The 13,389-nt window shown below is 32.3% G+C and overlaps 1 protein-coding gene across 1 annotated transcript; it reads right to left on the minus strand.

Annotated features, from left to right (window-relative positions):
- Positions 1-7,356: 7,356 nt before the first annotated feature.
- On the minus strand, positions 7,357-13,181 carry LOC106776244 (protein YIPF1 homolog). The gene is made up of 6 exons (XM_014663633.2): positions 13,034-13,181; positions 12,917-12,956; positions 12,757-12,837; positions 8,594-8,780; positions 7,930-8,197; positions 7,357-7,837 (listed from the first exon to the last, which is right to left on the minus strand). Exons 1-6 carry the CDS (start codon positions 13,088-13,090, stop codon positions 7,631-7,633), a joined length of 840 nt encoding a protein of 279 aa, XP_014519119.1. The 5' UTR covers positions 13,091-13,181; the 3' UTR covers positions 7,357-7,630.
- Between the last annotated feature and the right edge of the window lie 208 nt (positions 13,182-13,389).

The raw sequence follows: 13,389 nt of genomic DNA on the forward strand, positions 1-13,389 counted from the left end.
GTTCTATAACTTTTATTAGGGTGAATTCATACAAATGCAAATGTGCTTGAAAATAATCCAAATAACCATAAGGTAGGTTTATGGATCACATAATGCTTTATTTGTGATGTGTTTAAGATTATAATTAAAATAAGAATACACTTGTGCTTTGTTTCTTCACCATATTCAAGTGACACCTTCATTTCATGTCAATTTTGTCATAAACTTTTCCATGACCTTTGCATCAAATTGTGCATGTCAAATCTCTTTATATAGTTGTGTCTTACTTTTACTGTATAAAAGTTTTTTTTCCCTATTTTTTCCATCCAATACATCTCTTCTATTCTCCACTTTATATATATATATATATATATATATATATATATATATATATATATATATATATATATATATATATATATATATTTCACCGAAGTTTACTTATCATTTAAAACTTTTACTGGAAAAAATAACAATACAATACAGGGTTATTATTTTATACAATTTTATAAAAATTACTATGAAATGGAAAATAAAAAACATCTTCAACTAAACTAATCTGTGCTTGATTTTCTTAGCTAAGTTTTTTTTATCCTCTTCTCGATTCCCTGAAAGAAAACCTTAACCCAAAACGTTCCCAATTAAAAATTTAATCTTTCATTTCAAAGTTTCTCGATATCACATTTCAAATTTCACGAGCAAAAGTAATTTTTATATTTTTATTTTAATAATATAGGTTCTCAGTATTTATCTACCTATTCTTTTACTTTTCTTCCATCTTTTAAGAGTAAATGTTTAATATAATATTTTAATTATGGCTATTGAAAAGTTCTGGTCATGAAAAAAACATAATTGTAGATGGAAAAGTAACATGGAAGATTACATGGAAAAAAATGAAAAAGAGAGAAAAATATTTGACCATAACACCAATGAGTTGTAGAAAAAGAAAAATACACAGTAAGTGAATCACTTATATATTAAGCCATACATAGTAAAATGTTATGAATCCAAAAATTCATTATGTTATGATTTAGCCTGAATGATTAATATTAAGATGGTTTTTATTGTTTGAACACCAGACTTTTATGTTAGTCAAAATGTTGGAATTTAAGAGTATTAGAGACAGTAAGAGATACAATTATTCATGAAGAGTTATAAAGAGTTACAATTATTCATGAAGAGTTACAACCATTCATGAAGAGTTACAATCATTCATGAAGAAATGTAACTAATCAGAATCTGGTATTTCTTGGATTTTAAAGATGTCTGATCAACATCAATATAAAGGGATCATGTGTTCTATTGAAAGCAAAGACTTTAGAGACCTTTTCTCTATATTCGGTCATCTTCTTAATTCAAAAATCAATTCATAAAATCAATTCATGAAAATCATATTCTTGTTTAACGTTAATACTAAGAGTGAATATTATTATTGTATTTCTTCTTTGTATCTCAAAAGCGGATTTCGTGATCCCCTTCACTCTTATAAGAGATGAAATATTTCTTTTAGAAAAGTGTGTATTTGCATCTAAAAGAATATATAAAGTCTACATTGTTGTTCATATTGTTTTCCTAAGTTCTTGGAAAATTGTTCCAACAGTCTAAAAGCAATATTTTCTCTATGACAACAATTCGTGAGATGTCTGCAAACTTTCACAAATTAGACAAATTTGAAAGTGTTGGTTTCCGACAATGGCAAAAGAAGATATATTTCCTTCTCTCGGCTCTAAACGTGGCATATGTTCTAATTTCTCCCCAACCCAAAGTAAGTGAAACCGAGACATTGGAGGAACAACAGAAAAGGAACAAATGGGAGAATGATGATTATGTCTATCGTGGTCACATTTTGAACGATATGTCTGATCCTTTATTTTAACATTTCTATCATCTTATTTCTCTATGAAGGATATGGGCGAAACAAATTTATATTAGGTATAAAGATTAAGAAAGAAAATGAGAAATTAATTTTGTCTCAGTCTCATTACATTGAGAAAGTATTCAAGAAATTCAACAATTATGAATGCTCTCTTGTTTCAACAACCCCTATGGACCCTAGTTTAAAGATATTACCTAATGGTGGTAAAACAGTTTCACAACTAGAATATGCAAGGGTAATAGGATGTTTAATGTATGCAATGACAAGTACAAGGCCAGATATTGCTTTTGCGGTAAGCAAATTGAGTAGATATATTAGTAACCCCAGTATGTCACATTGGCAAGCAGTACGTCGAGTACTTAAGTATTTAAAGAAAATTATTAATTATGGATTAACATATAGTGGTTATCCTTTAGTTTTGGAAGGATATTCTGATGCAAGTTGGATTACAAATGTAGAAGATCACTCTTTAACTAGTGGTTGGATTTTCCTCCTTGGGGAAGGTGCAATTTCTTGGTCTTCCAAGAAACAAACTTGCATTACAGATTTCACTATGGCTTCAAAGTTTATAGCTCTAGCCTCGGCAAGAAAGGAAGTCGAATGGTTGAGGAATCTCATGTTCGAAATACCATTGTTACCAAAACCAATAGCAATACATTGTGACAATGCTGCAACATTGGAAAAGGCTTATAGTTAAGTATAAAATGGCAAATCAAGACATATTGGAGTGAGACATAGTTATGTCCAAGAACACATCAAAGATGGAATTATTACAATAGATTCCATACGAACAAAGTTTAATTTGGCTGATGGATTTACTAAGACATTGGTTAAAGATTCCATTTTCAGAATGACAATTGGAATAGGAATGGAGCCCACGGTTAATCACAAGTAAGGGAATCTTAACTTAACGCTTAATATGACATTGAGTCTTAAGTTCAATAAGATTAAATCTCTTATTTGATAATTGAAAGCACAAATAATTATTTCAAGAGTGCTTTAGATCTGTGATGATTAGGAGATTGACTAATTCTTAATTGATTTATTGAATTTATGTTTTGCCACAGAAACATGTTTACCTAAAAAATCAACTTATGTAAGTGCAAAGTTTGGTCGCTTCAAGAAGTCAAGGGAACATGACTGTGTTGCACTTATGAATAGATATGGACGCATGGCCCTATTGTGTCAAGTATAACAAAAATATGTAATTTATCTTATATGTAGAATATCTTCAAGACTTCATTATGTATTATGTTGGTTCAATCGTTTCGACACCAATAAAATACGAATTCCTGAAATGTGTATTCTACTAAGTGAAAGTTCAAGTCTATGTACACTTTCATTTATGTGTAAGATTGCAATTATTAAATTGATGTTTGTGTTAAGTAATTATGCAATACTCTCAAATGGTGGAGGATTGTTGGAATTTAAGAGTATTAGAGACAGATTTTAGATTCATAAAGAGTTACAATTATTCATAAAGAGTTACAATTATTCATAAAGAGTTACCATTCATGAAAAGTTACAATCATTCATGAAGAAACGTAACTAATCAGAATCTGGTATCTCTTGGAATTGAAATATGCCTGATCAACATCTATATAAAGGGATCATGTGCTCTATTGAAAGCAGAGACTTTAGAGACCTTTTCTGTATATTCGGTCATTCTCTTAACACACAAATCAATTCATGAGAATCATATTAACTTTAATATTAAGAGTGAGTATTATCGTTGTATTTCTTCTTTGTATCTCAAAAGCTGATTTTGTGATCTCCTTCACTCTTATAAGGGATGAAATATTGTTTTTATTAGGAAAGTGTGTATTCACGCATAAAAGAATATATCACGTCTACATTGTTATTCATATTATTTCTCTATAAAATAAATAATTTAGTGTTTAAAGAAGATAATACCAATATAAATAAATATAAGAAGCTTGAACAATTTTATCAATATTTTCATTCCGCTTCTAATAGAAGATACACATAAATAAACAGAAAGAAAATTCTACAGAAATAATTTATTACTGAAAACTATTAATACAACAGATTTGAAATAGCTATTTTAAAAAATAAAATAAAAATAATAATGGTTTCCAGCAAGTACTCTTTTAAGTTCATTCCTATAGTGTCTGTCCTACATGACAGCAAAACTTTTCTTTTGTCATAAACTGAAAATATAGATACATGTCTAGTAGAGATTAACCTGGACTATACACAATCCAAAACCACAGTAACTTTTCCTTGTATCAACATAGGATACACCTACCTGTTGTGCAAGGGGTCTGGAGAAGAGGGAACTACTCTATTAACTGTAGCATAAGACCCTTCATTTGTTTCATTTGCTTCATACTTGTTCTGCACAGCTTCCATTTCTTCCTTTACATACCGAGCATCCAATACTTGACAATTCAAAACTGAAATACTTAGTAGTACCAGCAAGAGACACCCCACTTGAGACCTTGAAATTGACATCACTTCACTGCAACTAATCATCACCAAATTCTTCAGGCATGTTCAAGAAAGGAAATTAAACTAGAAAGATGTTCAAGAATAGGTGTGTGTGGCAAGTAGAGAAAGGAAAATGATTCTCCTCAATATAAGTGTGGAGGGAAATGAAGATTAAGAATAATGAGTTCTGACTCTTTTAGTATGCTAAGTTTGAAACGAGTTACTTTGTTTAGGGTGTGGATCAAGTCTTCTAATTCCACTTGTTGGTTTATAATTGGTAGCTCCCAAATCCAAATCCTAGTCATCACAAATAGGTGGAAGGTGTAGGTACACATTACATTTTTGTAAAGAAAGAGACAGGAGAAATGTAGGGAAAAAATTTCCAAGCTCGTGTTTCAATTAATCTAACGAAAAACCTTTTTAACAACACTTTTTTAATAATTTTTTGACAACACATACGTGACAGTTTTTGATTGATCTTTTAAATATTTTTTAAATGTAAATTCAAATAGATCAATAAAGTGATGACACGTGTCCTGTTGTAAAAAAAATTGTTAAAAAGTGTTGTCAAAATATCATTATCCTTAATTTAATTAGGAATAATAATATGAGTTCCAATACAGATGAAGTCAGAGGTAATAATGTTTGACCATGTTTTCATGTGTGGTACTTCATAATCAATGTCCATTTCATTAAACCTGACCCGACATGCAATATAAGGACGTTTCAGAAACTAGAAATTCCAGAGTTTGTGCATTGATGGTGAAATATGTACACTGTTGTCTATTGGATACTAACCAACCATTCCTTTATCAACTATTAAACATTTATGGCCATGGAATATTGTTGTTTAAGTCGATTAATAAACTCCTTATACTTCCAAAATCACCCTAACCTTGTTAATTGCAGAACCCCAATTTCAGGATCAGAACTTAACTCTTAACACTAGTTTATTTTATTTTAGCATTTTTTTTCCACCTTAAAAGTTCAAATTATGTTAGAATTCCCACGTCGACTAAAGATATGGTCAATTTATAGTATATAAATGGATGCAAACCTTATTTTACAAATCCCACGTCGACTAAAGATATGGTCAATTTATAGTATATAAATGGATGCAAACCTTATTTTACAAGTTGATTTTGTAGGGTTGAATTAGACTTAAAGTCCACCGGTAACAAATTGTGTGGGTGGTCAATGCTATTTTCTAGGTCTAGTGTGACTTTTGTTTCCTCTTCCCATGGTCTGTTCATGTTTGAGATTTACTTGGTCGATGAGGGAGTAAGAGATTTCAGTGAACTGTAAAAGGTATCTTTTAGCTCATGTTATCTGTCTGGCTTAATGTTTATAGAGTAGTGTATTCTAGTGGGGTTTGTTTCTTTCTTTGGACTAGTTTGTGGGAGCTTTCAGATTCTATAATCTATTTCATATCAAATTTTGGGAATCGTCATTTTCAACCTTAGCACTCGTTCTTGTGTCAGATGTTCTTGTGAACACAAATTTCTTTCCAATTAATCTATCACTTCAAAACATGTGTTTTGGTCGGTTATCTTCTCTAACTCTAGTTGGCACTGCCTAAAAATTGAATTAGGTCAAATTAGTACTAGTAATAACGAAAGTTTGGCGTAAACAATAAGCTTGTTCAAAGACTTCTAAGGGATTGTGTTGACTTTATAGTAGCAATTCTTATTGGGATAAATCCGAATGGTGGACATAGTGCTATTGGGGTCAAATTCTGGTGTGTTAATTTGATAGACTAAGGACAGATATGATTATTGCCTATGGAAATTATTGAAGCAAACAAATAGTCATCGCGTGGTTCGCGTTGATGCAGCGCGTTGCCATTGTCTATTTTTTGCCTAATATCTTATTCCCTTACTAAAGGCTATTTTCAGTGCGAAATCATGTTCAAACAGTGGCCAAAATTGAATTTATTCTACTTTCATTAAAATATTCTACACTTGTGTGCCGGTGGATTCGCTTAATCCCTGTAGTTTGACTTTCTTCAGGGCCATATCATGTCCAAGCTGTGCTAAAGTTGAAAATGTTACAAGCACTCAAGCATAGTTACATAGTCCAAGTTTGATCATTTTCGTTTTAAACTTCTTACACTGATATGTCGGTAGATTATTCAAAAAAGGTAGAGTTAGTAAAATGTACAAATTTGACCTGATTCAAGAAACCTACTTTTACCTTCATTAGACAAGGGAAAAAATACATTATAATTGAGTCTTCAGATAGGTTAAGAAATCCTGAGATAAAATCCTATTGGATGACATCAAAACCAATTTTAATTGTCAGTTTTCGGAGTCCAATATGTATATGTTGGATATCGAGATAGTATTGACAAAATTGGCAGATATTTGAGTCTTTTAAATGTCTTATGAGGGTTCAATTTTTGGCCACACGAATGAATACGTTGTTAGAAAGAACAAACCCTACTTCAACAATATTAATATCTAAAGATACCTGAGATACAAATAAAATGTGTGTATACTTTCTGTACGTGTGTATGCTTGGTTCGCATCTCGTGGTAAAGTGAGTCGGGGATATGCGAATCTAAGGAAAATAGAAGGATATGATTTTTTAGAAGGAAAATGAGGCGATTCCAATCACTCATCATCTCAAACATTTTGGATTCCTGTTAAAACAATCCAAAGTTCAGCAATAAAAACATTTTAGATTTCATTCAACTATGAATTGTCATATTGATTTCATTCAACTCAGGTTTATCCAATTATTACGTTCAGCAAGGGACGGCAAAGGGCTGGTCATAGGACTGAGTAACAAATTTTTTATGCTCTGTAGTGATGAAAACTTTTTAGCCATCCAATTAGAGATCTGCACGGTTAATGCGAAAAGAGAGAGTTTATGTATAATATATCCTTACCTATTTGGATACCATTTTGGAAATCAGGGTTTCTATGAATGTTGCTGTTCGTTTTCCGTTGGAGCACCCTGAATATACTTTCTGAAAATAATAATTTTGTTTCTGCCAACCTGGACGGAGGTAATTTTGGAGGGAGTTTTAAAGGTATCCAATACATTCATTTCAAAGATAGCAATGAACCGTATAGTCCGAACTTCGATTAGTAAAAACTCTTCAAAACTCAAACATGACAAGATATCACAGAAGTACGTGTAATAAATTGTCAAAGACAAGAGCTTTAGTTATGATAATCACAAGTTATCGCCTCTATATTGCCACAAATGAATGAATACATGATTACTTAATCTTTGGATTGTGTTTCAGCTACATATTCTAAAATGCCAAAAAGCTATACCTTCGTTCTATATATTTCACTCATGATGTCCAGTTTCCTCTTATACTGATACTGTAAAGAGGTAAACTTTTAGTACAACGGCTAGAGCCAGCTGCAACAGAAAAATGCCAGCAACAATCAAGAACCACCTTTCACCTGCTGATTTGATATGTGCCCGGAGGTTAAGTGCCACAAATGTCGCTGACATGAAGCCAGCCACACCTGCAACCACCCATCTAAATATATCCAGTGGCACAATGGACATACACTGCATAAAACAAGGGTTTGACTGTTGATAAGACAATACAAATCAATGTCGTATTTCATGTTTCCTTAAAGGTAGAAAAAGGAAGAACTTACCAGTGCCGGAATAAAGACAAACAGGGAATACCCATATAGACAGAATAGTTGCACAAGGCCAGCAGGTGCAGAGAAGTATTTGAGGATTACATACAGGCAAAGAGGAACTATTGTAACGTAGCCATAAAACAAACCAGCAGACCAAGTCACCAGATTTATGTCATAATCCCATTCCTTGCTCTTCAGCTTGTGTGCTACATATGTCACAAAGGTGCCAATAGATGCTGCTACAAATATTAAGGTAGTGCAAATCCAGAATGGACCATACCTGCATATATTTATGTGAACTAAAAATTACATGCACAAAACTCACTCCTTTTACGACAAAGTTATAGAAGTCCTGTTCTCCAAGAACAAAAAAAAGGTAAACATCATCTTGTCCACACAGCAGTATTTAAGTAACAAGATATTAGGCCACAGAAGATACTTTAATAAATTTTCACATAAAAATGAAACACAACAAACAGATCATTAAACGCGTGAGTGTTTAGCTTGGAAGATATTAGCATATTAAAACTGGCCACAACAACACAGATACACCACTTCTCCATAAAAACTATATTTAACAATGTGCATAACATAATTTCAAAACGTCAGCAATCAAAACCGAAAATTGGTAGTAGTATGCTCAGTCAATGACATGAGAAAAAGACAGTCCACTCACAAATCAGGGTTGGTAGCAGTTTTTTCATTAAAAGATCCTCTAAATGGAAATAGCGAGTCTACAATTCTCTCAAGAACATCTGAAGTGTCAACATCAAAGTACGGTTTGTAAGCGGCAACTGTAAAAGTCCGAAACCAACCACCCTGCTGGGGTTCATCAGAACCAGATATAGGTTTTGAAAATGAATCTGCATAAAAATGAACGAAACAATTCAACACAAACATATCAAATAGATACCCAATAGAAATAAGTTAAAATAACAACTCCAACCATGAAATTTCCCAATGTACAAGAGAAGGCAATAACATAAGTAATATGCATCAATCACCCTCCCTCTAGAGTAAAAGAAACAAGAACAAGATCGGACCAAACACAACAGCAGAAAATAATACTAATGTTTTATGGGCTGGCATGGACTATATAGTAGGTAATAACAGTATCTTTGTTACAATTATACATAGTAGGTTAATAGGCGTCACCATTACATCACATCCATCCAAGTTACCAGCACAGTTTCCACCAAAGTCCATAGATATCAATATGGAACAGCAACACATTGCAAGACAAGCCCCCAAATACCATAGTGAAATCTTCAAAATTTATATTGCATATTTTATAGTATACATATGGATAGGGGAGACAAAGTAAGTCAACCTGACTCACTTTTTTGCAATCTATAAAGTTTGTAACTCAGACTCAACCCACCTAAGGTTGTTGGGTTAAATGGACAAAGTGAGTTGGCTCATTTAAGCATATTTTGTTTTTCCAACTTGTTTCGTACATTCATTCTAGTACAATCAAAGTGCATTGACTCAATCCACCTATTTATAATAGTAAAATTAGGACGTCCACCTATTTCACTGAACACTAACCTCAATTAGGAAGTGATATTATAAAGATAATTATCAAAAATAAAAAATGTTAACTTATATAATTGGCTAAACAAATAAATTAAGCATCCAAACCATTCAAATGCTATTAGATAACATTCTAATATTAAAAAAAAAAAGTGTCAACCTACAAAATTAAAAGTAGTAAATAATTATAATGAAAAAAATTATAAAGGAGTGTTGGTGGTGGGTTACTGGTCAACCCACATTCAACCAGACTCAAACAAGTTTAACCCACTAATTAAGTTAGTTGGCTTCAATTTAGTCCACATTTAAAAAATAAAGAATAAAGAATAAAAAAAAACTATTACTTTCCAACCATAGCCAGCACACACTCATGGGTTTGAACCCATTTTGACACCCCTACATATAGTCCTTACTGCCAACACTGTTTTTTGTTTTATTCCTTTGCATAAAAAGATCCTACATTTGCATGCCTGTATGAAAAAACTTTTCCGAATTAGTCACTACCATCGATCAAAGTTATGATATTAAATTTGTTCTTTATACTTGACATCATTTTTGTACAAATATCTACTCTACACAGTAAAAGAAATTAAAAATTACTTTAACTCTCCCTGTAAAAAACTCCACATATTTGGTATCTACACATGATGTATATTTTATGGTCTCGGTCCTTACAAGAAAAATTCTTTACCATCACTTCAATAAATGATTGGGATCAATCGGTAATTTTTTATGTGAACCAAAATGTAATAATTTTCATATAGGTACTAAAAAAAATAAAAAGAAAATAAAGACAGGTTTAAAAACAATTAAAAAAAATATCAATTCCATGAGGTAAGAGGAAAGTGGGATGACCTGTATTTTAAATACTATACAGACTAAATAATTTATACTGCTCATATAAATAATCAAACCAAAGGAAAAATTAAAGAAATTCATAAAAAATAAAAACTCAAGACTATTTTCAGACATGGTCAATCTAGGGGCAATATGAACATAGTAATGAAATCAGAAAAATTAAAGATGATAGTGAAATCAGTGGAAAATAAGAAACATAACAAATTATATAAAAAATAGCATAATATGAACTAGGAGTCTTGAAGGAAGAAGAAAGAATGAAACACGCAAAAAAAAAAGTCCTGAAAACAGTTAAGAAACTAAGGGCCAAGCACAGGTAATTTTCTGTAAAACATTCGAGGAAGAAGGGTTATTCCTATTGTTTCTGTGGCATAAAATGCAATAGAAAATAAAGAAAAATCACAATTTTACCCAAAAAAGGTTCTAAACATTGTATTAGAGTAACAATGGGTTTGGAAGCCTAAGGCATGGTAGCACCGCAATGGCATGCAAAAAGCCACAATTGAAAACCACATTGCTTTCTGAATGCCATAGCAACATAAGAGCGCACTATTCCCTACTAATCAAAGTCATGATGCAGTCATAATTAACGTTAAAAACATCATGGGTCGTTAATGAAACATACAAGCAAAAACAAAAAATTGACTTTGGTTACATCAATAATTTTCAAACTATTCCATTTGTGAAAGACCACCAATGAGAACAGGAATGGGTGTCTGCCAGAAATACTGCTGGAGGACCGAGGCTGCTGGTTGCACTGCAGAGAGAAGCATGGACCAAGGTTCTTAAACTCAGGATTCTAACTAGAATCACAAGAGGATGAAAATTCATGACTGGCGATAGTAAATCAGAATCGTAGATTGGATCGAAAGATCCTACACTCAAACAAAAATTATACTTATATCATATGTAATACATACATACATACATACATACATACATACATATATATATATATATATATATATATATATTAACTTTTTTATGCCTAATTAATATAATAGGACCTAAAAATAACAAATAAAGAAAATAACCTCTATATTACAACCTTAAACAAACTTAAATTGAAATTTCATAACCATGATAATATATTATAAATCAAAGAATAACTATAATATATTATTATGATTATTAATAGTTAAGAAAAAGGGGGAGCAGTTAGGCTAATAAAAATAGGATAACTATATATTATAAAAAGTTTTATTGAAAAGCTGTATTGTATTCATTATATGAATATTTATAATTATATGTTATACGCTTAGGCTCACTAATAACTCAAAATACACAGGCACCATCCAAAAAATCTTGGCAAATCAAAAAAAGACACGATAACAAAATGAATGGAAAACGAAATTTAGTTTGCAAAAGAGAGTATATAGAAAAAAAAAATCAGAGAAGCAACCTGGCATGAAAAGAAAAAAAGTTTAGTTCACAAAACATATTTTTCAAACAGAGGAGCAATCAGCAGTGGCCCAGGGTAGAAATGGTGATGAAGGAATAAAGGTATGGCAGTAGCAAATACTGAAGGAGAAGCAGCCAGCAAACAAGAGCAGATTGCAAATGGGAATGAATGAGAAAAACGATTGGAACAAAGTGATTCTAGGATTTTCAAAACTGGTCATTTGGCCAACTTCTGACTTTGAGATCAACCATCCCACGTGGAAGATTCTATACCCCTTCCCAAACGATCCAGGTGACAGTTCAGCACAGACAAGGCTGCTTGGCACCTAGGATTACGCGATTTCACAATGTGAATTACGATTTTAACAACTATTCCAAGGGGGAACCACATCTAATTATGGTTTTTTGAAATTCTGACTAGGGAAGGGAAATCTCAACCCCACCTCTCTCAGACAACGCAGTTTCAAGGTCAAATAGGATTTTTAAGATGTGTCATTGTAGTGCCGCTATAGTGCTGTAACAGGCTGCTACTTTGGCAACAATATCAGCTATGACAGCCACCGTTCAAAAGGGTACTGTCGCGCAAACTCCGTAGCAGCCCATAGCTGCTGCACTACTGATAACTATAGTTCCCTCTTCCACGCACACCTTCTAACAATCCCATCAGACAAATCAACGCATAATTTAATACTATAAACAGCACACACACAAGATAAACATCATAAAAAGCATAAGAATAGACAATTTCACGAAATATAAAGCTAGATCAGGGGAATATTATTAAAGCAAGAATTGAAAACCTTTCGAGTATCATCACCACCATCTGTAAACCCAAGTTCCTATGATGTCATCTCATCTCTTTATTACGCTGTCAACTTAATAATTCAAGCGAAGTCCTAACTAAGTCACAGCGTCTAATACACTACTAATCACAGAACTTCCATCATGGATCATAAAATAATCAATCACTGGGAAAGGAAAGCTATTAATTAACCTATTTTTCTATAAGATATTAAAAAAAACGAAGAGAGTGTAGTTATAACACACCATCGGCATCTCGAGGAGGACCAGAAGCAGCGGTAATCTTGCCCTGCGTTCCAGAAGGAGGAAATGTCTGAAGATTTGAATCTAAAATGCAAACAAATTACAAATCTGTGATCAGATCCAGCATAGGAGAATGAGAGAAAGAGAGAGGAAAGAGTTGAACCTGCGAAATTGACAGTGACCTGTCGTGAATCTGGAACAGCCTGAAAGAAATGAAAGAGAGAAGTGAGAAATTGAAGAGTTAACAACGGAACAAAAGATTCGGATAGAGAACACTGACAGGAACAGATCCCTGAACTTGCTGCGCGTCAATGGAGGTATATTTTCCCGACATCATCTTGACTTGATCTTCTTCTTTTCCCTTTTCCTTCTTCTTCTCCTTCTCTCAGATCTCTCTTCTCTTCTCAGTCGCTCCGAAAGCTTCCACTCTTCGTTTTGTATTTAAATAATTAAATAATTCTATTAAAAAATATTTACCAAATGTAATTAAAATATTTCTTTTATTCTTTCATTATCATTTTTCTTTTATTCTTTTTTTAATTTTTACTATTTTTCCTACATCAGTCTCTTCATCTTTATTAAGTTACCTCTTCTAAGCACTGAGAAAAAAAAATATTTTTAAAAAAGTTAAAATTG

The sequence above is a fragment of the Vigna radiata genome, chromosome 10, assembly GCF_000741045.1.
Source record: "Vigna radiata var. radiata cultivar VC1973A chromosome 10, Vradiata_ver6, whole genome shotgun sequence".
Taxonomy (NCBI): domain Eukaryota; kingdom Viridiplantae; phylum Streptophyta; class Magnoliopsida; order Fabales; family Fabaceae; genus Vigna; species Vigna radiata.